Source organism: Rhopilema esculentum, chromosome 3, assembly GCF_057945365.1.
Source record: "Rhopilema esculentum isolate cy_ngs chromosome 3, ASM5794536v1, whole genome shotgun sequence".
Classification (NCBI taxonomy): Eukaryota; Metazoa; Cnidaria; class Scyphozoa; order Rhizostomeae; family Rhizostomatidae; genus Rhopilema; species Rhopilema esculentum.
In genome coordinates this window covers 6073361-6097180 of record NC_142817.1, presented here as the reverse complement: position 1 = coordinate 6097180, position 23820 = coordinate 6073361, and the positions used below count along the sequence as shown (strand labels likewise).

The window sequence follows — 23820 nt, the reverse complement described above, 5'->3', positions numbered from 1 at the left end:
TCATCAAAACAAACGGAGTAAACAGATTCCATTTCCAGAATTGAAGTACCAGATAGATAAACAAAGCTGGTCAAACATCAACTTACATATTGGATTTGCCTTAACTCGACTCTGAAATTGCCTTAAAAATAACCTTGGAATTGAAATTGAATATGATTATCCTCGCAATTTTTGTACACAGTACTATCTATTTTATAATATATATTTTGCAAAGTTATTTTTGAAATGGTCCCCTTTTTAAATTTGAAATCTAACAAGGCTGGTTTGGGATGAGATGGCTTATAGTAAGTATTCTCTCGAGCTGCCAGCCGAAATTTCTCCAATTCACCATCTTAGTAAAGAATTTACCAGTAAGAATACATGCATTTCGGAATCAAATTTAAAAAAGGCAAAAGTCTACCCTCATTTTTGATAAAAAACCCACTATAACAAACGAATACAGAGCAATCAGAAAAAGTGAAGAAATTTGATTACTCGAAGCAAAATATTATGTTATTACTGAATTTTGAACATAGAAAAAGAAAACACTTTACCCCCTTTGAATCTCTTGACAGGTGAAAACCTACACCAACATTAATATTGGAGTTATTAACATCTGAACTTTGTTTCTTATAAAAAAGGTTTTATTTTTGAAAATATAGAATAAAAATAGGCCTTTTTTTTCAAGTGATGTTCCGCGCGTATTTTCGATTTCCACTTGGCTTTTGCCAATCTGAACGGTCACCCTAGCCTCTATTGGCAGCGATGACGTCATAACAAATCTTTTGCATAAGGTTGCAATAAAAATTCGATTCTTAGCAAAACATGATTTACGACTGTTTGATTCAAATCTTGGACATGTGCAGGTGTTTAATTTGAAATGTTGGGCTATTTTACGTTAAATTTGGCCTATTTATTTTATTTTAAAAAATCAATTGAGTCAACCCACTCCACGTTTGACGTCATGACTAGCCTGTGCTCCAGACTCCAAAGGTCAGGTCTTGTCCCCGACATGCTTCCGCAAGTTGAGCCCAGATTTAATCAGAAATGACTGATGACGTGAACATTTGAACAAAGTCGCAGGGAAATGTGCTCTTTGTGTTGAACTTCTTTTATAGGAAATTTATTAAAGCTTGATTAAATGAAATTTAATCACGTTTAATATGTGACAGGGTACGCCTTTTCGATGCCCCTTGGGGTTTTTTTGGCACAGATTGCACCATCGTGGAGTTTTTATTTATTGTAGCAGTACTCGAGTAAGCATTACATTACTTTATACAGCTAAAGCAGCAAGTGTGCAAGTGTGCATTGGCCTTGGGTATAAACTTTATACCCAAGGCTAAACTTTACGTTGGCATAGTTTCATCCTCACACGTTACAAGACAACCTGAAGTTGGACAATGGAGAGAAAAGGTTTTTCCTTTGCAACCTGCCCACCCAACCCATTTCTGGGTATTCTTAGGTTTCTACATGCACGTTAATTTTCTATTTCTTTTCATCGTGCATTAATTAATGGCCGTATATCTTGCGACTTTTTGCACGAAGATGGCAATTCTTTCTTCTTCTCAACCCCATCAAAAACGATTGGCGCACCGACAGCCCACAAATAAATGGTCCAAATGATGAGAGAGCCCCACCTTCAGTCTTATGATTGACAATGGTAAAAAATTCTTAGGACTATCTTACCCTTATTTGCTAACGGTTTTTGTTTGGTAACCTGGAACAAATATTAAACGTTGTCAAAAGGCCTAAGTTGTGACTTTGATCATTTTCAAAAGGGTTATCATGGAGAGAAAAGATCTGTAAACAATAGACAATTATATTCTACTGTGAAATTTAATTAAACACAACTTTAATTTACAAAACAACAAATTTTAGACGATAGTATTTTGACTGAAAACAAACACAGTACATTCCTAATCCATTAAAAAACCATTATGGATAATACAACTGTTCATTGGTGATACATTTGGATTTGTATTTCAAATAATCTGAGAGAATATGAAGATTCAAGTTTAATCTATATACAATTGCCTAGCTATACTCTTGCCATATAAGAACACTTACACGTGACAATCACTGACAACAACAAAGCGGCCTAAATTTGTGGAAGTCGTTCAACTCTTGTCGCTGTTTCTATGTCCGCCGGAATTCGAGAGTTGTTCATAGTATTCTTTCTGCGATTTCGCCAACACTGCAGCGATAATTTGATCGTCATCCCATTCGTTAAAATCTGAAAAATAACAATTGAAGTTTCCTGTAAAAAGTTCACTGGTCTCAACAACCTTCTTAGGAACATCAAGTGAAGTACACTTTTTTATGACGACCAGAAAATTGAAGTTCAGGCTAGCTGTTAATAATTTTTTCAAAGTTTTGAGGCTGGATTGTTTTTAATTTGTTCTTAAATTATTAACGGATAAGCAGTGCAATCGCAATCTAGGCTTCTTCTCTAGGGGGAGGGGAGGGGGGCGTGTTCAGGCCTCACTGGCCAAAAAAGTGAGTGAGGTATTTTTTATTTACCCACAAGTTTGAAAATTCATTGATAAAGCACCCCAAGATGGCATGCTGTTCCTTCGGAGGTGTATATGGCGTGTTGCATTTTGTTGAATTTGAAGGTACACTCTTTTCTTTATAAGAACCATTAAATTTAAGTTCAGGCTGACTGTTCTCAATTTTTTCGAAAATCTGAGGCTGGATTGTTCTTAATTTGTTCTTAAATTAAGAGGGTGCAAGCAGTGCTATTGCTAGCTTTTTCGCTCTAAGGAGGTGTTCAGGCCTCATTTGCCAACAAAGTGAGTGAGACAGGCTTAATTTGCTGACAAATTTGAATATTCACCGAAAAAGCACCCACACATTGCTAAAAATCCTCGATTTTGAGAAAAAGCGTTGTTCAAAATTGCATTTTGCAGAAGCTCAGCCTCAGCTTGTTCTTAATTTGTTTTTAACTTTTGACCAGTTTTGAGGCTCGTGTTCTTATAAAATTGTTCTTATAAAAAAGAGTGTAGTACAACAACTGCCTGGGGTTGGAGGGAGTGGCTCAGCGGCTAAGTTTCACTGATGATCTTTGAGGTGAGAATATAGCCATTTATTTTATTGGTTTTTTTCACCTGCTGAAACAGGATGCATTCTTACCACTTAATTGACAGAAATAACCACAATATATCCGGTTGGTGTCTGAGCCAACTGAACGCAAAAAGGTGCTTATATTATATAAAAAATGAGTGTATTATATCACATTGTATTTATTTTTCTGTAATATGCTGCTCTTCGATTTACTCCAAATCATTTTTCATATTCGTTTTCTGCTAATAATCATGTTTCTGAGCACAATTCACGTCTTTTTCTTCTCTTCTCGAAACTCTAGGCCGTTCCCCTCTAATCAAAACATTATGTGACGTAAGAATTTGTCGGCGCCTTTGAAAAAAAGTGACGAACTTGATTTTACTCTGCTTTCGTTCAGAATAAAATTTCCAATGATAGAGGATTGACACCTGATAAGCGCATTACATTCTGCAGCTAAAATAGACAATTTTAGTATGTTACATTATCAATTTTCAGCATGTTGGTTCAATATCGGAAAAAGTGATGGTAAAAAGTGATCGTGTAACCCTGTCTAAAGGCCGGTTTACACGATCATATTCAGGTCACATTTGCATCACATATTTTATGTGATCACAGAATGTGATCGTGTAAACGACCTTACAAGCTGCTTGAAGTTGTACGAAGCAGCAAGAATTAATCCTTTTTAATTGCCTGTTAATTCGATGTCACAGATTTTTCATTTGACCAGCGATCAAATGGAAATGTCTGTGATGCAATTTTTTGAAAGGCACCGACAAGTCTTTGCTGTCCTGGGTAGATCGGGAACTGTTTGGCGCGCATTTTATCAGTGATCTGCCTTCCTTCAATTTTTACGTTTCATTTGTTGTCAATGGAAGTCGAGAGCGAGGAAGCGTAGCGGGGGGGGGGGGGGGGGATATTCTCAAATGTATTTTGAACTGATCTCAAGGGTATCGTCGCAAAAATTCACGGGCACCCTAAAATTCAAATTCAAATCACAATGGCTGATTTTGCCACAGGTCAATAACCAAGTCGACAATTTTGTCTTTCCATTCGAATTTCTTAACTTTCCTTCTGCTTTGATACGGTTTGCCTGCAGCTGATTTAATGGCCTGAAATGAGAATGCAGGCTCTTCGTAGTCTTCTGATTGCGTATCAGGAATTAATTCCACGTCAATGTTGCCCATCTTTCTAGAAACGTAGGTCACTATCCTCAAATACGTCGATACAAATGAACTCGAAATAGTTCCCGATCTACCCAGGACAGCAAAGACTTGTCGGTTTCTTTGAAAAAATTGCATCACAGACTTTCCATTTGATCGCTAGTCAAATGAAAAATCTGTGACATCGAATTAACAGGCAATTAAAAAGGATTAATTCTTGCTGCTTCGTGCAACTTCAAGCAACTTGTAAGGTCGTTTACACGATCACATTCTGTGATCACATAAAATATGTGATGCAAATGTGACCTGAATATGGTCGTGTAAACCGGCCTTAAGCAGTGCTATTGCTAACTTTTTCGCTCTATGAAGGTGTTCAGGTTTCATTTGCCGACAAAATGAATGAAACAATATTCATTTGCCAACAAGTTTGAATATCCACCGAAAAAGCACCCACGCATGCCTAAAAATACTTGTTTTTGAGGTAACATTTTATAGTAGCTCAGCCTCAGCTTGTTCTTAATTTGTTTTTAACTTTTGACCAATTTCAAGGCTCGTGTTCTTATAAAATTGTTCTTATAAAAAGTGAGTGTAATCAACGTGAATGAAAATTGTCAAGATTTTTTGAAATGCAAGTATCCTTGAAAACAAGCACACATGCTCATTTTGCAGTAAATGAACTGTCTTATGCAATCCTTGAAATTGCTTAATGTTAGTTTTAATTAGTGTATATCACTATTGTAGAAACTAACATTAAATATTCTACAATCACTACAATACAATCCTTTCCAAAGCTGGTTATCTTACGTCTAAAATTTTGCTAGTGACAAAAATTTGCAAAGGATTTTCACAAAACTAAATTACTAACATGGGTAGAAATTGATTGTGCTTTTCTAAGCTATCTCTTTGAAGTTTTAAAGTAGAATATTTTGGACTCTTCACCTTTCTTCATGTTTACCTAATATTTGATTTATTTCCAATGAACTTCTCCTTTAGGTAGAAATAGATCGCCATAGATTCATTTCCCATAAACAAGCCACTCTCCGATAAAATAGAAACATTGATAAAGATTGCAATCCAAACTTCAAACTTTCTGTTATAGACTTTCAAAATATAACAAATCAAAAAGCTTACCGTGGTTTGGTGGATAACTGCCGCTCCAACCAGTTGCGCCAACACAGTTCTCTACTTCTTGCTTTCGTGCGGGGGAGCATCTGTTATTTGCACTCTGCTCATCTGGGCGCTTTGGCGACGACCCTGGCGAATGCTGACGTGGACTTGTAGGTTTACTTGAACGTGGAGATCGTGGGGAATACCCTGATGCACATGGTCGAGGAGACGGTTGATCATGCGGAGGAGATCGCCTGCTTTGTGAGCTTGACGCGGACGAACTTTCTGCAGAGGCGGCCTAGATAGACAACGTTCCGGTTTCAGGCGAAAAAATCCGGTTCAAAACCAAAAAAAACGACCCTTGTGCGAACAAACACTAAAAACCAGATGTTTTCCAACAAGGAAACTTTCTAGAGTAAAACTGCAGGGGTGAAATTGTTTCTGGGTAAATGTTAGCATGCACACACGAGGTTGTTCTCATGAGTGTCAAGAATAGGGTTGAAGAGGTAAAAATTAAAAAATTCCGCTTCCGTAAGGACTTGCAAAACTTAGTATCTATGGATAAATAACACCTATCTAGAAACTATAGTATAAATAAACAAGGTTCAGGGATATCGAAAAGTTATCGACAAATTACAATTGTTAAAAACCAAAATGACTATCAAATACTCGTTTCAGATTCCATTTTCCATTCATCATCCTTTTCAGTTTCATCAAAAGACATAACAATTAGCAGTCAAGCTTCATCTAAGGCATACAGGATAAAGGGAGGCATAAATGGAGTCACACTATGACCTCAAGCTGTAAAGATCAAAAGTATTTTGCTTGACTCTATGAATTGGCATTGAAGCATCTCAGTTGACACAATTTCTATACTAATTTCAGAAAACTTTTCAAGTGAAACTTCTGGGCTCCTTAAATGCGAACATATTGAATATATGGCTCCTAACAATTTCACGATTAACACTAAGGTTTGTAGGGGTGAAAAGGTGAACAGGGTACAAATGGTATGTGCTTTTTGAAAATCATGCTTTTGTGAAATCTTTCTGTCTGTAAACATTTGGAGTAACTTTATTTAAACTTTTTGTTTCTCAGGCCTTTAGATACTGATAAATGAATCCTGAATGACCCTTTCTTTAACGATTCCTTAAACCAATTCAGACATGGAAAGGCCTAGGTAAATAAAGGTTTTTATTATAAAAATGAAATATTCAAAGCAAATCTTTAAGTGCATGGCCTTCAAAAGTCTTTCAGCATGCACAAAGGTCTTCATTCCATTACCCATCACGCAGCCGTTACCCTTTTCTTGGCTCAGAGAGATACAGCTTGGAGACTTTTTGCTTTATAAGTCACGCTAGCACAGCTCTGTGAAACACACAGTGAAACTGGCCACTAGTGAGTAGTTATCGTTACAGATAAAGATGTCAAACAATGGGGTCTCAACCAGTGGCGGCTAGCACGAAAATAAGATGGTACTAGGAAAGCAAAAATTTTTTTTTAGCAGAGCGAGCCAGCTAGAGAAAGAGCGGGGCATGGGCGTGGTCCCTGGAAAATTTTGATATATAGCTAATATGGCCAAATAAGCTTTTAATGGTGGGTCAGATGTTTTCATATAATACCTCGGTTTGTTTGACGTTATGTGATATTGCCAGCTGCAGGGGTTGAATGGCCTCGCAGCATTTTATCACTAGAAAGCGGAATCTAGTACTGCGAACGATTTTTTCATTGTTGGATTGTCGAAAGACAAACGGTTTTACGTCACGTTGAGTCACAAATGACAACGGGACAGACTTCTGAAGTACTGGATCATGAATGAAGTCTAGTACCGTGGTGTACATAAAGGGCTTATTCAATGCCAATCTTTCAATAAGAATTAAGATAGGAGGATCAGAATTAAGATATAGTGTATTCCGCTGCTCTTCCCTTTATTCAATTATCTTAAAAAAAAGGAAAATCATACAATGCAAAAATAATTCGAGCTTTCAAAATAAAGTGGTACTAGACTGGTACCACTAGTACCGCTGCAAGCCGCCACTGGCTCAACTTGCAACTGTGATGACTAAAATGATAATCGGGCGATGGCGTCCATATGGCACTATGGTTCCATTAACACGATGCCAATATGAAACTATATCGTATTTGTCTTTTGTAAAAAGTGACGTCATTGAATAAACTATGAAATCAAGACGCTACTAACCATATGCACAAAAAAGAACGGTGTTTTGTAGACGGCTGAACCTGTTTTGGTTCCGATAGCAATCGACAAGGAGGCCAGTACTTTGAAAATAGAATAGCCTCCTTTCCGATTTGTATCCGAATCATATTGGTTTCATGCGTTAACACGGTCCAACTTTCTTTCCACGTCGAATTCATCGTTCTAACTTTTGTCACGCAAGTCTAATACTTAGGGTCTCCATTTATGCAAGTAAAATGTAGTATGATATCATACTGTATTCACTTGAAGTGTGTACAGTGCCTGAGCAGCTACGGTATAAAAACCAGTTAATAAACGTCCGAAATCCTAGTAAAACAATTTAGAGTATAAACTGGCCTTATATGTGAGCAACGCATTCTGCTATTACAAAACTCACGACAAAGCAAACATGACAAAATTTGCCTTATAAACCATACCTGTGATCGATGTTTTCTTTGGTTTTCTTTCAACCATTGTAAATAAGATTCACGTGCGACAATTTCCGTCATCGTTTCATCAGTCGTTTCCCAATCAGTGGCTTTCAGTTTATCTTCAAGCATTGCCTTTGGAAGAAATCAAACAGATGAAAAAGAGCGTCCACAACCCTGTCCACAAAAATGCATTTTCAAAATTCTGCGTTTTCAAAATTCCGTATTTTTGTCAAGTAAGGCTTGTGATTAATGCATTTTTGGATGCCCCCGTCTTTCTATTATAACTATAAACAACTCTTTTTCATCATTTTGGTGTGAACGCAAAGCCAAAAAAATAAAAGTGCATGCCGTTTTGTGCAAAAAGCATCAGTGTGGGCAAGACCGAAGTAAGAGAGATTATGCTTAACCAGTTACAAAAGATCTTTACTTATTAATAAAATACGACATTTTCTCAGACGATGTCTGAATCCATACAAAGTTAAAAACTACTACATAAATTCAGAAAACAGCGCTCCTAACTTTGCAAATATGATTCAGAAAAATAGCAAAGCCATTTTCCTTTAGGGATATATCTTTTAATGTATCTTTCATTGTCGTATCGTATCGTATCGTATCGTATCGTATCGTATCGTATCGTATCGTATCGTATCGTATCGTATCGTATCGTATCGTATCGTATCGTATCGTATCGTATCGTATCGCATGGTATCGTATCGTATTGTGTTGTATTGTATTGTATCGTATCGTATCGTATCGTATCGTATCGTAACGTATCGTATTGTATCGTATCGTATCGTATTGTGTTGTATTGTATCAACTCTTTGATATCAGTAATAAAAATTCTTTATTGGAAATAAAGAAAATCAAGCGAGTAATATAATCTGAGGTAGAATATTTTTTAAGCTGTTGAATATGTATATACATTAAATTTCTGTAAGACATTTTACCAATCTAATATGTTACCAAATTTTTTTAGTCAGCCATTGAAATGTTGGGTAATTAACAGAAAATGAAAGAATTTCTATCATGCTGCACATCCAAAAACAGTAGTTTGATTGGCTCTTGCTTTAACCAATCAGTGTCAAGAAGACGTATATTCGCACAGCCTTGAAACTTCACAGATGATAAGATAATGAGTGATCAAGATTCAAATTGGCTTAGATTAGCGAAGTCTAAAGGAAAACCCTCGTATATTTTACCCTTAGTATTTTGACAGAGTAGATTCATAGCAGAAACCTTGCTTAATTCTGTAGTCCTTTTGAAAATATCAGGGAAAAATCTCGAAACATTAAAAATTCTTTCTGTCAAACCGAGAAACAGATGACAAAGATGATTAAATTTTCTTATTCAGGACAGCGGTTAGATTTAATATGGAAAGAATCCGTTTAGCCATTTGCCGCAAAACAAAACGCATGCACCCTCTTTGAATGAGACTGAGGGAAACAAAACACTACCGACCTCTTCCAGAGCTTGATTTTCGGTACTGCGAATCACAGAGTTCAGCAGCATCCTGTCTGTGATCTAGAGAGCAAGACCATCAATAATTAATGGAAATTAACATATACATGAACTTATCCCTTATCCTAACTAAACTACACTTCTTTAAATTTGTTTGCTATGCTAGCATTTGCAGATAAACTTCCTACAACGTAGAACAGATTTTAACATTGAAATTATTAAAGATACACAAAGACTTCATGGAAATAGTTTGTGTAGTACTGTACTTGAATGCACTAGAATAAGTCGAGGTAGATGGATGATTTTATAAGCGATAGGCAAGGTAACAGATGCTGGGGGAAATCACAGGTTAGGTTAAATAAACAACGATAATCAACAAGTCAATAACAAATGACTTATATCATATCACCATAGCCACTGCCAGCAAGATAAGAATTGCTTTGATATTCATAACAATCATAAACATGAAATCAACGACATCATAATCATCATAACCAATATCATATCCTCTGTTACTCTAGCCTATACTAGCAGCTGCATCAGCCCCCTGAATACTGCATCAGTCCCCCTTAAAATTAAGCATTTCTTATGGGAAACTGACATGCTAAGACTGCTGAACGGGGGAGAGGCCAGACAGAAAATCACTTTAGAAATAATCGCTAGTTCTCTAAGACATTTTAGCTTGTATGCTACAAAACATTCAAAGAACTTCGTCGCTTTCTCGTTTATAAATTCATAGTATTTTAAATTAGTATCTCATTGAAATGTGCAATTAAATATCAATAAAAACATCCAATTAACATAATTAATATATTGAAATTCGCTTGATGAAAGGAAGATGAAAATCAGAAACTATTCAAAGGGGCGTTTCCCTTTCAATCAAAACAACAACTTACTCCAGGCTTGTAGCCAGCTAATCCGAGGCCCACGCCAACAGCCGGTGCATATGGATCGATTATCGAGTTATAATGAACACGGCCATGGTAACTTAATCGTATTGGAGGATTCTCATCCGTGCTGACATGTGATTGACAGAAGAACGTATTCATTGGCTCTAAAACAATGATATTGTTCAATAAACAAATGATTTGAATGAAAATAGTACACAAAGTTTATGTTCACAACAATAATAAAAAGGGCGAGAAAAGAATCAACACGCTTGAACTGTGGGTATTTAATGGCTCTTGCGCAACCAGCATGCTTTGCGATTTTATTATCAAAACCCGGCCTAATATCGTACTGCATGAAAATACAAAACACAATCAATTTCTCAAGACAGTTGCGCTGACTTGACGTCAAAAGAATAAAATTATAGAATCGATGAAAATGGAGCACAGTTCCTGAAAAAGCATTACAAAATACCACTAAAGATGTGAAATGAGTCAAATGTGTTAAACATTGGCTGAGGTATGGCCAAATGAAAAGAGGTTAATCACTGCTAAATAAATGTAATATAATACTGGTTCTAAAAGATATGAGCCAGGTCAAAACAACAGTTATCTGTTAATCACACAATTAACATCAGCTCTCTGCAATAAATTTTTGATCTTTAGAAGTATTTAATGATTTTGAAACGAAAGTTAAAAATTCAAGGAACAGATGTTCAAAGATTGCACGAAAAAGCAAAAAATACTGAAGTACTTTTCAGCCGATACACTTGATATCCACGTTTAGGCAGAAAATTTATATCCACGTGTGGATCGAAAGAAACGTGAATATTTCAGGTTTTCATGACGTCAATAACTTGAGTGCTAGTAAGAGTTTGGTTTCCATAACATAATTTCATTGTTACTAAGACTAATTGATCAACACACAAGTGGTTTACTGCAATCTTCGCCATTCATCCCAACATTCATTCTTGAGTTGAGATGAGATTAAGAACACAATGATAAATGCGTTGATAGTTTTGGAGCTGCCCTGTCTTTGTAACATCAAATAACGTTAAGTTTGAACAATTATAAACCACTTATAGACGAACAAGCTCTTATTGTCTTGGCGTTGATCCTTGAATAAGCGCCAAGGGGCATATTACGCAAAAAAAATTTTTTGGGCTGGGGGCTTATTTAAGGGGGAAGGGGGTTACTCGAAGGCGGGGGCTTATTTAGCAGGAGCCAAAACTATAACCAGGTAAATTTTCTTCCCTATTGCTGACGGGGCAATGGGGGATTATTCGAGGGTGGGGGGGGGTTACTTCACAAAAATTCCTTAAGGCTGGGGGCTTATTCGAGAAGGGCTTATTCAAAGGTGGGGGTGTCTTTGAGAACTAACAGTAACCACTAATACCTTCACATCGAGTTTCAAAGATCAAAGAAAAATTCCTCAGCATCTAATTGGTGAAGAGAAATAACAAAAAAAATAAACCCACCAGTGCTGTAAACAAAGACTTCGATTGGCCGATTGTACATTTCACTCAAAGCTTGCATCTCAACGTTGTTGCCATGGCAATAATCATTCTTTTTTCGACAAATGTAAGAGTTGAAGTCTTCTGTTACAAATTTTGAAAAGTAATCTGCATTTTTCATCTGAAAGAGAAACCATCAAAACAAATACATTATAAAAATATCAAAATTATATGTTATCGAGTTCGAAAGAATGACGAAAGAGTGTCTTAATGATTCCTCTAATGTTAATTCATTAACTAAAAAGACGGCAATTCTTCAATGCAGATTCAGTTGCTGCGTGGCAAAAGTATATTGAGATGTCATTAAAGCTGCACTACACTTCTTGCGGATAACAGTACACCTTTAGGAATTCGCTTCATATTTCCAGGGGTTTCCCATCTTTTAATCTTTTAATGGTTCTTTTTATTTCTGAGGCTTGAGGACGCTAATGGTTGGTTTGGAGGTAGGTCAACAATTTTGCAACCCTTGCGTGAGTAACATACTTGTTTTCTACCAAAGAGAGGTCCGTAGATAAAGCAGAGATAAGAACGTTTATACCTTCTCTTGAAATCTTACAAAGTACGGAATGATATCCAAATATTTTCTTAGTGTTTTGCAGTCCTTCCAACCATTCAGTGAAAATTTTGTTAGAGGACACGACCTACAGGGCGGCATACATTTGGTGGTAGGGACGGGTCAATTTCAGGTGGGTTATTTTACAAGGCTCTAATGCATGTATCACCAATCCCCATTCCCCAGAAAAAGGGTAAATTAATCATCCTCTCTGTCTGGCTATTTTATACATCAGAGAGACTATCTTGCAGCCTAAAACCTTGAAAAAACAGAGTTTGATAAACTGACCATATAATCCATGCAATGATTTCGAACAATTGAATGCATTTCTTGATCACCATAAACCTGATCAGCTGCAACAAGAATGATGCAAAGTTGGAAACGTTAGAACATAATTATTAACATCAAATAACCTTAGATTTAAACAGAAAAACAGGCAAGTCTTGATGGGATAAACATGACAAATTTTGGCTGGTGGTCATCAAAAATCCTGATTCAAAATAAGCTTAGGCTACACTTTAAACTCTTTCTCAAACCACTGACCTAATGAGACACAGGAATACTGACATGTAGGGATGTTGTGCTAGCAGGGGGTCTCCTTTAGACAAATGCAGGATATTCTACACATGGTCAAGGATTTAAGTTGTCTGGAAAAAATGCAGATTGCAGCTCAACATGTTTGAACATGGTTTTATCCTTAGCGTATATGAAGAAAGTTAATGTAAGGGCAAATTAAAAAAAACCAAACATCTTAAGTAAAGCTGAATGGAAAAAACTATCAAATCGGGGAAACTTTGAAAATCTAGGGTAAGGAATCCTGGTTAGAAAATGGAATCCACTTTTGGTGACTGGGTGGTGTAGAAAATTCTTCTGAAGGACAGCATGAATTAAAATAAGTACTGGGAAGGAAACATAACATTTGTGGCAAGCAAAAATTTACTGGGTCAAGTGACCGGTTTCAGCAGGTTTGGCTAAAAATCAAGGATAAATGGTTTAGGCTTGTGGCTTAAAAAACGTCTAAAAAAGTCTTTAGATCATTGGTATTAAGCTGAAGGCATATTTTTTGAAACTGTAACTTTTTATTGGTGAAGATTCTTGTTTTCCAGTCTATTAAATTGTGCCAAAGAGACAGCTGTAAACACTTTTGTGCGTAGAACAAGATGATTCCAAGGAGAAGCAAATCTGTACTTTCTTACAAAGTCATTTGTGTGGGCTTATGAATGCCCTAAGAAAAATAAGTTTTCCCAGCAAGGGACATTGCTTTCCAACAATAGAGATCTGCCCAATGATGGGTCAAGTTGAAAAAAAAGCTCTGAAGAATTTTTAAACATTAAAATTTAACAGCATTGTTTTTTATACTAACACTATCCTTTATCTCAAATGCCTTGCTTACAAACTGTGAATAATTACACATGAAGTAAAAGCATAAGAAATTTTCGCAAGACCCACCCACTAAGGCCACATAAACAATGTTTTCTTTGCATATGAAAATGAATTGAAACTTTTCTGGTTTGGTCTAAAATTCACATTGTGAATTTGGAAATTAGAGTAAAATGAAAGGGAAATTAAAATAACAATTCCATTACAAATTATGCACACCAAAAAGGATAATTTTGAAAACCTAAAACAAAGTTGAATTAAATTGTTTGGCTAAAAAACAAGATGCATTCGCAGCACTTTGCATGCATATTGTTAATAAGGATATTTATTAACAAGAAGAGTTTATGGAGAACTGATTGGATTAACAAAAGAGCAAGTGTTGATTTAAAAGTGTGACTGGGACCTTGCAGAGGCATCAAAAACTGAGGGACTTTGCTATTTTCATATAGCATTTGAATAAGCTTAGCCACAGGGACAGGCCACACATTTTATAAACAGACCTCCTTATCAACAATGAAAGTGGGATGATGAGAACTACCAAACAAAAATGATATTGTCAAGAGTGTATGATTGGCAAGTCTTAGACATGAATTTTACACTGACGGAAGATCTTCTACACTTTATCTTTAAAAAGTGCAAACATTATTTTTGAAGTTTTTTAAAAATATATACCTAACAATACATAGGAATGAATGAATACCTGTGAAAACTATTGACATTAAGTGACCTTTTGTTTTGCCTATTGCAGCATATCTTTGCATACATTGCAGCAAATATTTGTGATTTACAGAAGCAACACCTTCGCTTACAAAATGTGATACATCTCAAACTATGGCAAAAAACAGAGACCTTGCAACTTTGAAGACAATACTAAATATTTTTAGAGATTCCAGTTAAAATGAATCAATACAGAAGAGAATCACAAGATTTCTTACCCACAGCTCTGAACAGACATGCACCGTCTGGTACCATCTTTTTAATAACAAACCCTCTTCTTTCCTTAAGTTCTCTTTCAAATATTTCTTCTTTCTGAAAGTAAAATAATGCTATTACTGTAGATAGAGCCTGAATGAACAAAGACAAATTCAGGAAGAGCACTCATAAATAAAGCAATACTCAGGTGGCATCAACTCAAATTTCTTAAAAAAATTTACCTGCTACCCTACAATAGAACAGTTGACTGATTATTGAATTAAGTATGAAACTGGAAGCAGCAGCTTGGAACTGCCCTGTCCTATAACCTAATAACACATACAGCTCTGCTTATACAGCATCAAACACTTTATGACAGACCAGTAAGCAATAATTTTCATTACTTGCTAACCTGTATTAACAACATAGTCTTGCATTAAGAATTATAGCCCTTAACAAATGTTTCTGAATAATCAGGTTCATGGATAGTCAGAGAAACTTGCTTATCAAGATTCAACTTTCTGCCGATATCTCAGAGTTTTCTTCAAAAAAAGAAACTGCTGAGAATTCTAGTAAAGTTCATGTAAAGAGCTGACTGGAAATTCATAGAGCAGAAACCTTTAAATTTGTTTTATTGTGAGAATTGCAATGCTTATATAAATCAACTTTTTAATACTAATGTGTATCAGACCCACAAATTTAGGCCCTATTCACTCAACTCTCTGTTTTTATATGAAAACAGATCAAAATGAGTCAGTCTGATTCAGGTCCATGTTAACTGATACATTTCAAAATGCAGTTGGACAATGGAACAAAATGAAAACAGGTCAAAACAAAAAATTCAATAAACAAACAGGTGGTAATACATCATTTTTTAGCAGAAAAATGTGAACACCTATCAGCTTTGCAGCTTTAAGTAAGAATTGTAGATTACTATGAACAAATGCTTTTTGGTAAACTGATCAAAATGAGAACACAACAAAATGAAAGCAAAGGAAAATGAAAACAGAACCATGCAGGCAAAGTATTAAATGTTTCAGAAGACCTAGATGGCTTTCATATTTCTTTTGATATGAAAAGACGGGTAGAGGTTCTGTTTATTTAACAGCAAATAATTGATGGCTCCTGATGATGGCCTCTCTGAGCCAAAATACTAGTATCAATCGCTAAAGCAACGCTAAATCTATTCTTTCTATCCATTATTGTATCCACCACCCTACAGGAAACAAATGGGTGAAGAAGCCTGCCTAAAACTTATGTGCATTCCCTTCTTTTCAAAACAACTTGACAGGTCTTCACCTTATATATAAAATATGAAAGTTTCTAACAGTGCAAAGGATACTCATATGGGAAAAATAAACCAGAAGATTCACATTTAACATGTCATCTATATACATATTGATATTGGAAATAAATCTATTCCAGCTTGCAGTTCTGGGGAGCATCTCGTATGCAATTCAGACATGATTCCCTTCATGTTTTCTTTCAAACAAACATCTCTTTTATTTATTTCTAGCCAGCTTCACAAATTATTTTCTAGGTTAAACCGTTCCCTTTGCATACCATTGTAGTGACTCTACTTGGGCCTCTTTAGATTAATTTTTCCTTCCCATTCATTCCATCACATTCTCACATTGCAGCACAGGCATCTTCTATGTCACTCTCATTTCAAGCATTTGCTAATCTGTATTGTTTACTTAATCTTTGCTATGCCTTTCAATTTACTCATCACCTTTACTCTTCTTTCTATCTTTTGTTTTTCTCACAGCAATTGTGTTAATTTTAGATATTCATTTCTGTATATAAGTATGTTAATTTTTAAGCAATTCTAGTTAAGGGTTAAGTTCAGATTAGAGCTATACAGGCCACATACTGTCTCTCTCACCAGCTCTGTGTTCTCTGCACATAAAATAAGACACAGTACTAGTTGGAAATGACATGTTAGGCGGTGGATGGTTTTATTAGTGTACGAACAGCATCAAAAAATCAAACAACAATGCGCAATTCTCATTACACTTATCTATAACCTATAAACTTGCTTTACCTGAGGTCTATAATCAAAATCAGTTGGTGTTGAAATTCAGACCCGTTTCCAGGTTATGGAAAACAACTCTACACTGCCGAGTATGGTAGTTTTTGATCCAGCATATGCACAGTTATTTCAAGCATGTTTTTTCTCACACAAAAACTCCCTTCTACTTTCATATGGCATGCCAAAAGAAGGTTTTCATAATGGTGCTATAGCAAACTTGGTGTGCAACACTGACCTCAACTGCTTCTGCCATGCACTGCAGATTGGCACTTGTCTAGATGACAAATAAAGATTATGGCTAAAACATGAAATGCTTTGTTCTTGGGTCACAATGATTTTATTTGAACTTGCAAAAATATCATAAAATCATTTTACAGGGCATTTTATTCAGTCTTTTTGTGAACTCAATTGCAAATAGACTAATCAAACTTTAGCTTAAAACTTACTTTAAGTTTGAAACCGGGTCAAATGAAATGTGATTGGGGAATCATTCCTTGAACCAAATATTGATCTAAATTTTGGCAAAAAGTCTTCTCAGAATAAGCAATTTCTTCAGTGCTCTATCGCTTTTTGCTAATATGATGCAGGTACACAATCATTTCATCCGATTCTAAAGTAAAGATTTGATAACCTAATTTTAGATCAAAATACATTTGAACAAGCAATACCTTAGCTATGTCTGGATCTGCTTCAGAAGCTCCGTGTTCGTCTGAGCTGTTATAACCTTCTTCGTTATCGTTATTATCGCTATGTCTTCCTCTCGTTCCTCTTCCAGCTTCTGATCCGGACATTGTTAGCTTTCCGGAGCTTGAGCCTGCTGGCCGGTGCCTTGTTCGTTTGTAGGGCACAGAGCTACAGTCTATACTTTCTAGTTTTTCAAGTTCACTACTGTATTCAAATCTGGATGTTGATGCATTGATTGAAGCGGTCGCCGAGCAATCTGCACTAACACTTACTTCGCTGGAACTTGGACGGGAACGCTCCCGGTTGGTACGGATCCTACTTGACCTGCTTCTACCTTCCTCGAAATCTGGATCGCTAGCTTTCCCATCCTGTGCTTTCTTCTTTGGTAGAATAGTCATCCTGCCAATTCTTATTGTGCAGAAGCAATTTTGACGTTTTAATAACTACTTAATACCTCAATGCAGTTTAAAACTATCCAATATAGCGTAACAATTTTAAAATTCAACATCCAGTTTATCTGAGGCCTACCACTTTGTTGTCAAATAATGTTGCGCGGAATGCTCTACGCATGCGCGTGTAGATTCATGTCTCACTTTCGCGAGAACCTCATTTCTATTGACAACTACCTGAGTTGAAAATTGAGAGAACGTGATGGCCGAGGGCATTTCACTTCAAATAATCCCATACACCCCATCTGAAAATCCGAAAAAAATCCGCAATATCACAAGAAATCCTTTAAAAATCCTAAAATCCCTGGAAATCTTTATGTGATCCTAAAACTATTCAAATCTCTCCAATTTTTCTTTAAGTACGATTTTTTGCAAAATCTTAGTAACAGTTCGGAAGATGTATTAAAAAATCAGCTAAATTGTTCCATAACTTACTAATTCCAAATAGTTCCAGCACTTGCTAAATTAATAGAACAGAGGCACTTCATTTGTAATGCAGGGTGCTAGTATTAAGGTTGCTGAGCTGGAACATTTTGGTTGCCATTTTTTGCAAAAGGCCCCATGGAGACACCAAGGAGACATGCACGATCAAACCTCAGAAAGTTACCCAATTGACAAAGGAAATTTGAAAAGTGATTTAAAAGTTTTTAAGCATGTAATTCTCAGCCAGTGTAAGAGCAAAAAAATTGGAAACGTGTGAGAGTTTTTGCTTGAAAATTTTGAAGTAGCTTCTCGAATTATATTGATAAATGATGCATCAAGATGGCGACGCAACACCTTCTCGTCAGCATGCTTTGCCTTGCTTATTTTTTGAAAAAATCCTAACTCGTGAGATATCTTTCGAAGAATTTTTAGTCGAGTGGCTACAGAAACCTCGAAATTTCTTTTAAAATTTTGCAGTTGAAGTGTTCTCTTCTTAACTCATAGCTCTGTGAACAGTTTTTGGCGGAACAGAACTTGAAAATGGTTTTGAAAAAAGCAAACATTTTATAACATATTGGCAAAAAGCATTTAACAAGACCCTTATTCTGACGTATTATGCTGCGAGGAGCGTCAGACGGAAAAGCTTTTAGCCAGTGGCGGTTTTAGGGACTGCCGGGCCCGGGGCCAAAAAAATCTGCGGTTCCTTTGTTCTTAACAATTACTATCTTTTTCTTAGGTGTAGAAAGATACCATAAATGCGGGGCCTGGGGCCATGGCCCCCTGGATCCCCCTTAAAATGGCTTTAAAAAGCAAACAATTTTTATAAATGTATTCCAAATTGATATATTCCAAATAAACACGTCATTCGCTGTTATGAGTTATGAGGTATGGTTCTTGCTCGAGCTCGCCCGATAACGTGGCTGCTTTCCAGTTATCAACAATAGCGGTACTCTAAAGGCTATATATGTAGGGGGTAAACATGAGGACTAAAATTGTTGGGAAGCACCCTGTTTGAAAATTTGATGCAAAATTTCATTAACATTTGATATGCAAAAGGTTCTCATACAATAAACACACAATATAACAAAATACAAACAATAACAGTACAATCGCTTTTGATTTGCTTTAAATTGCATTTTTATAGCGTTCCTGAATGATGTAGTCTTTGCTCCAGACCCCCAACCTGAGAGAAGAGTTGGAAATGAAAAGGTTGGGGTCTAAAGCACAGGCGACAGTGATGTCGTCACGTAATCTATTGTCAGAATATTTTATTTTGGATCCGATAATCTGAAAGAGCATCATGAATTTCCTTTATATGTACAAAATGAGCTAGATATATCACGAAGTGGCTGAGAAAAGACACAGGCTAGTCCTCTGTTAAACTCTCTAATTTCCTTGCTGTTTAAAACTTTGTAATTCGCTAGCAAAATTCTATTCTAATCCTTTTTACCAAATATCACTACATACATAATTCTATTCTAATCCTTTTTACCAAATATCAGATTTTTTACATACATAACCAATATCGCATTTTAAAGAGAACTTCATGATGTTATTTTAGGTGATGTGGTTAGGTGATATAAACATTCTAAAGATATGCTCTTATGACGGCACACCCAAGAACTCTGTTAATAAATTGTTGTTAAGCACCATGAAGACGCTGACGACTTTGGCGATCCTCTGAAAACAATGTCCATTCTAATCTGTTCATTGCTGTTTCATCAGGTTGATGCAAGGACATCCCAGTTGATTCTTTCATTACATCCAGCCGTCTTGTTCTTTGCCTGCCTTGCCTTCTTGTTCCCTCTGACTTTCCTAAAATAATACCTTTTTCCATCGCCCTAGCTCGTATCGCGTGTCAGAAAAAAGCCAGCGCTTGTTTGGCAATCATGCCTTCTAATGAAATTTCTGGCTTTATTTCTTCTAAAACATACTTTTTATTCTTCTTGCTGTCGATGGTATTCTTAATACTTTACGCCAACACCATGACTCGAATGCATCAACCCCCCCCCCCCCCCCCTTCTCTCATTTTTCCTGATTGTCCAGCGCTCACAACTAGTGCCTTCTCTAAGCGCACTTGCGTATGCATTGACATCTCTTTATCTTTCATGACTCAATGACTCTATTTCGTTTTAAAAAGGTATATTCGTATCTAGTCGAGTCATCTTGGCTTTGATTTCATTTATTTAAAGGTTACCTATCCAGTGGCGTACCCAGGGCTGCAGTAGTGGGGGGGTTCTGGGGCCCAGCCCCCAGGAAATTTTTTGGGGGCCACGCCCTTCAATCAGTCGCAAATGCGGGGAAACGCCCTTTTTGCAAAATTTTTCCCCATTATTTGATTCATGTTAGCTACGGTAAATAGCAAAGCATTTTACAATTGTTATTGACACAAGCATACAGTATACTACACCCCCTCTCCTAATGAGTTTTACATCGTTTTTGGACAAATCTCGAGGGCCATATTTTAAAAAAGTGGGGTGGGGGGGGGGTCCGGACCCCTCCATTCCCCCCCCCTTGGGTACGCCACTGTACGTATCAGCTTATGATACCTTTACACATTTTCAAAATACTTAAGAATAGTTTACATCCATTAAAAGCCCCGGGGTCCTTTTAAGAAAATTTCAAGAAACTTGGAAATCCCTGTCAAAGCTGTTCAGAAATCCGAAATTCCCCATACGGATTCTAAAGATTTTGAAATCCCAAAAAACTCGTACCCTTTTTAGGTAGCGAAATGCCCCTCGTGATAGCACCTTTGTGGTGGTTGTAAATTTCAAGTCTCTCATTCCTTAAAATGTTTTACAATAAATTGCAAACAGGCCAGATACAATGAGAATGATAAGTTGTAATTTATCTTGCCTGTAAGAAATAATCTGGCTTAGAAACATTTAAATTTTTCCCATTGGCTGAAAAGGGCTTATTTCCTAACTCATTTTGAATCGATGTTGTCCTGAATATTTAGATAACAGCTAATTCAAAACCAACATTTGGGCCTTCTCGTGACATATGGAGTGTGAGGGTGGGGCGGAGTCTCACAAGGACGTCTTATAAAAATAACATTCAAAGGGTGCCTTGTAACATAGTTAGGGGTCTGGAGCACAGGCTAACTTTTGTCTTCTTCGGAAAATTTTACTCAAGAACACCTTGGGAATTTTTTTAGAAGCCTTATTCGAAGACAACATTGAATTTAGTTGTTGCGAAATTACGCTATTTGTAGAAACAAAAAAATTCTGATGATTGATTAATGCCACCTCTGCTCATTCATTTCTTTCAAAGTAGCAATATAAAATGCAGCCTTGCAACAACCCTTGTATGACTGCAAGACTAATATCAGTACAATCCTGGGATGAGCGTCTAAAGGCAAGTAAGATAAACTAAAACGCAGACAAGGTGACGATTGTACGTCCGACGGACAAATTTAATTGAAAGCGAAGATACACTGAGCTCTGACATCTAGGCTGCACCTTTTTCAACTGTTTTAGGTAGGTTTTCAAGACTTAGAGTCATTGAGTGGGGGATAATGCGTTTTGGAAGGGGCGTGAGCAGATGGGCGTAGAGGTACCCTGGGTACCAGACTCACTATATATAAAATAAAATGGAGTGAGACCCTCTATTTTATTTTATCTTAAAAGTGAGTCTAGTACCAAGGGTAGCGTAGAGGATGCTATGCGTTTACGGGGGCTTAATACGGATCTTGCCTGTATATTATTGCTTTACTGAGATAGAACTGCCCGAATGAAGCCTGAAATGTGACAAATTTTGCCTGGTTAGGATAACTGCAGCCCTCCCTCTCAAACTCACCCAACCTCTACGCTTATGAGTGAGTTCTTTTTTGCATAATCAAGTCGGAAATTTAATTGTTTTGTCAGACGAATTAGAAATATCTTTGTGCTTTTTTTGTTTACATTTAAAGAACGGATTCAAACGCTGATATTTTCAGCCAGACATATATTTCCCAAATAAACAGACGTTTTTAGTCCTTATTTGGACAAATTGCATTTCTTGCAACTGTAGTTAAATCGGTTTAGATAAGACACGCTCTTCTTTAGAATTGCACCCTTCTACAGAATTATAAAGTAATCATAGAACTATTCATTTTGCATATTAAATTTTTCGGATAATATCGCCTTAACAATAATGCAGAGTTAAACAAGATTGATAGCCAGGTTGGAATTTCGTCGACAGTTTGACACCTAATCCAAGCTTTTTGAGCAAATACGATAAGCCAGAATTGTACGTAGAAAGTTTGATAAAAACTCAATAAACCTTTTACTGTGCTAGTTTGTTTCATTTTCTAGTAGTCCTTGATGAAGGAAAAACACTAACAAATATTTGAACATTACCTCTTGATACGTACCGAGTTGGCTCACTGAAATACTTTAAAAATTATTCTAGAATTACAGGGTCAGATACACAAATCTTTATAAATATGAGACCCAACAAAAATTAAGGTCTAATTATAAAGAAATGTAGAGCTTGGGAATGAAATCGAAAGCAAGTTTTGTACTAGATGTAATTTTTACTAGAATCATTAACAATTTTACCAATACCTTTTCTACAAATACCTGACGAACAGAAGAGACTATATCCGGTGGTGTAGTGTTATCAAAATAACAAGGGGGATTCTTGCATGGAATGTTGCGAGAAAAACAAGTGGGCTCAGCACTAATTCAAAACAGCAGAGCCACATTACAAAATATATGGATTTGATACCGTGTCATACAGATGTAGCCAAATATGGAACTCAGTTCCAAATGAGATAAAGTACTCCCCTACTTTATCAATATTCAAGAAAAAGATCTCAGAATTTACATCGTTTAATTGTAATATTTGCGAGGAATATGTTAGCAACATCGGTTATATTTGATTTATATTATATTTAGCGTTGGTAATTTAAATAAGTTGGTTTTAATTGGCTTGTGTGCATAGCTAAAAATTGTACCAACTTTAAATAAAGAAAGAAAAAGAAAAAACTACACCCCTGACTATAGCTCATTAGTGTGGTGGAATTACGATTTTACCCAGACAAAAATAATAAAAAGCTGTAATTTGGCAAATAGGTTCCATACGATACTGGGAATAACCAGAAAAAAGCCCCATCGATTGGACATTGGGAATTCTTTATTTGGGCAAATCCCATATGGCGCACTGATCAGCAGGGGTTCAAATTTTGATATCGCTAAAACCACATTATATGTACATATTCTGAAAGACAGTTTCATGCTGAACAACTTTTATTCAACATACACGCCCTTGCAATGTGGAAATAAGTACTTTCTGGTCAAAAATAGCAGATAGGGGGCAACTGGGCAATAGAATGTATACAGTGGTGGCGCCAGGGGAGGGCTAGGGCGCTATAATCCCTCTATCGAAAGCATCTAGCCCCTCTCGGAAGAAAATTTTAGGTTATTGTCGGAGCAAATTTGACAAAATAACGTACGAAAACTGCATATTATTATAGTCAATTAAGCCCCCTGTTGGAAGCTCCAACCCCTCTGTCGGAAGATTTCTGGCGCCACCTCTGAATGTATATAAGTTTATTTATGAACAACTTATATATTAACAAGATCAAAACATGCGATGATGAAATTCTATCC

General features: G+C 36.4%; 1 protein-coding gene across 1 annotated transcript; it reads right to left on the bottom strand.

Annotated features, from left to right (window-relative positions):
• Nucleotides 1-1796: 1796 nt before the first annotated feature.
• On the bottom strand, nucleotides 1797-17916 carry LOC135692692 (OTU domain-containing protein 5-A). Its single transcript, XM_065210939.2, has 9 exons — nucleotides 17339-17916; nucleotides 14662-14755; nucleotides 12635-12699; nucleotides 11758-11914; nucleotides 10289-10446; nucleotides 9393-9455; nucleotides 7941-8066; nucleotides 5334-5607; nucleotides 1797-2212 (listed from the first exon to the last, which is right to left on the bottom strand). Exons 1-9 carry the CDS (start codon nucleotides 17750-17752, stop codon nucleotides 2097-2099), a joined length of 1467 nt encoding a protein of 488 aa, XP_065067011.1. The 5' UTR covers nucleotides 17753-17916; the 3' UTR covers nucleotides 1797-2096.
• Between the last annotated feature and the right edge of the window lie 5904 nt (nucleotides 17917-23820).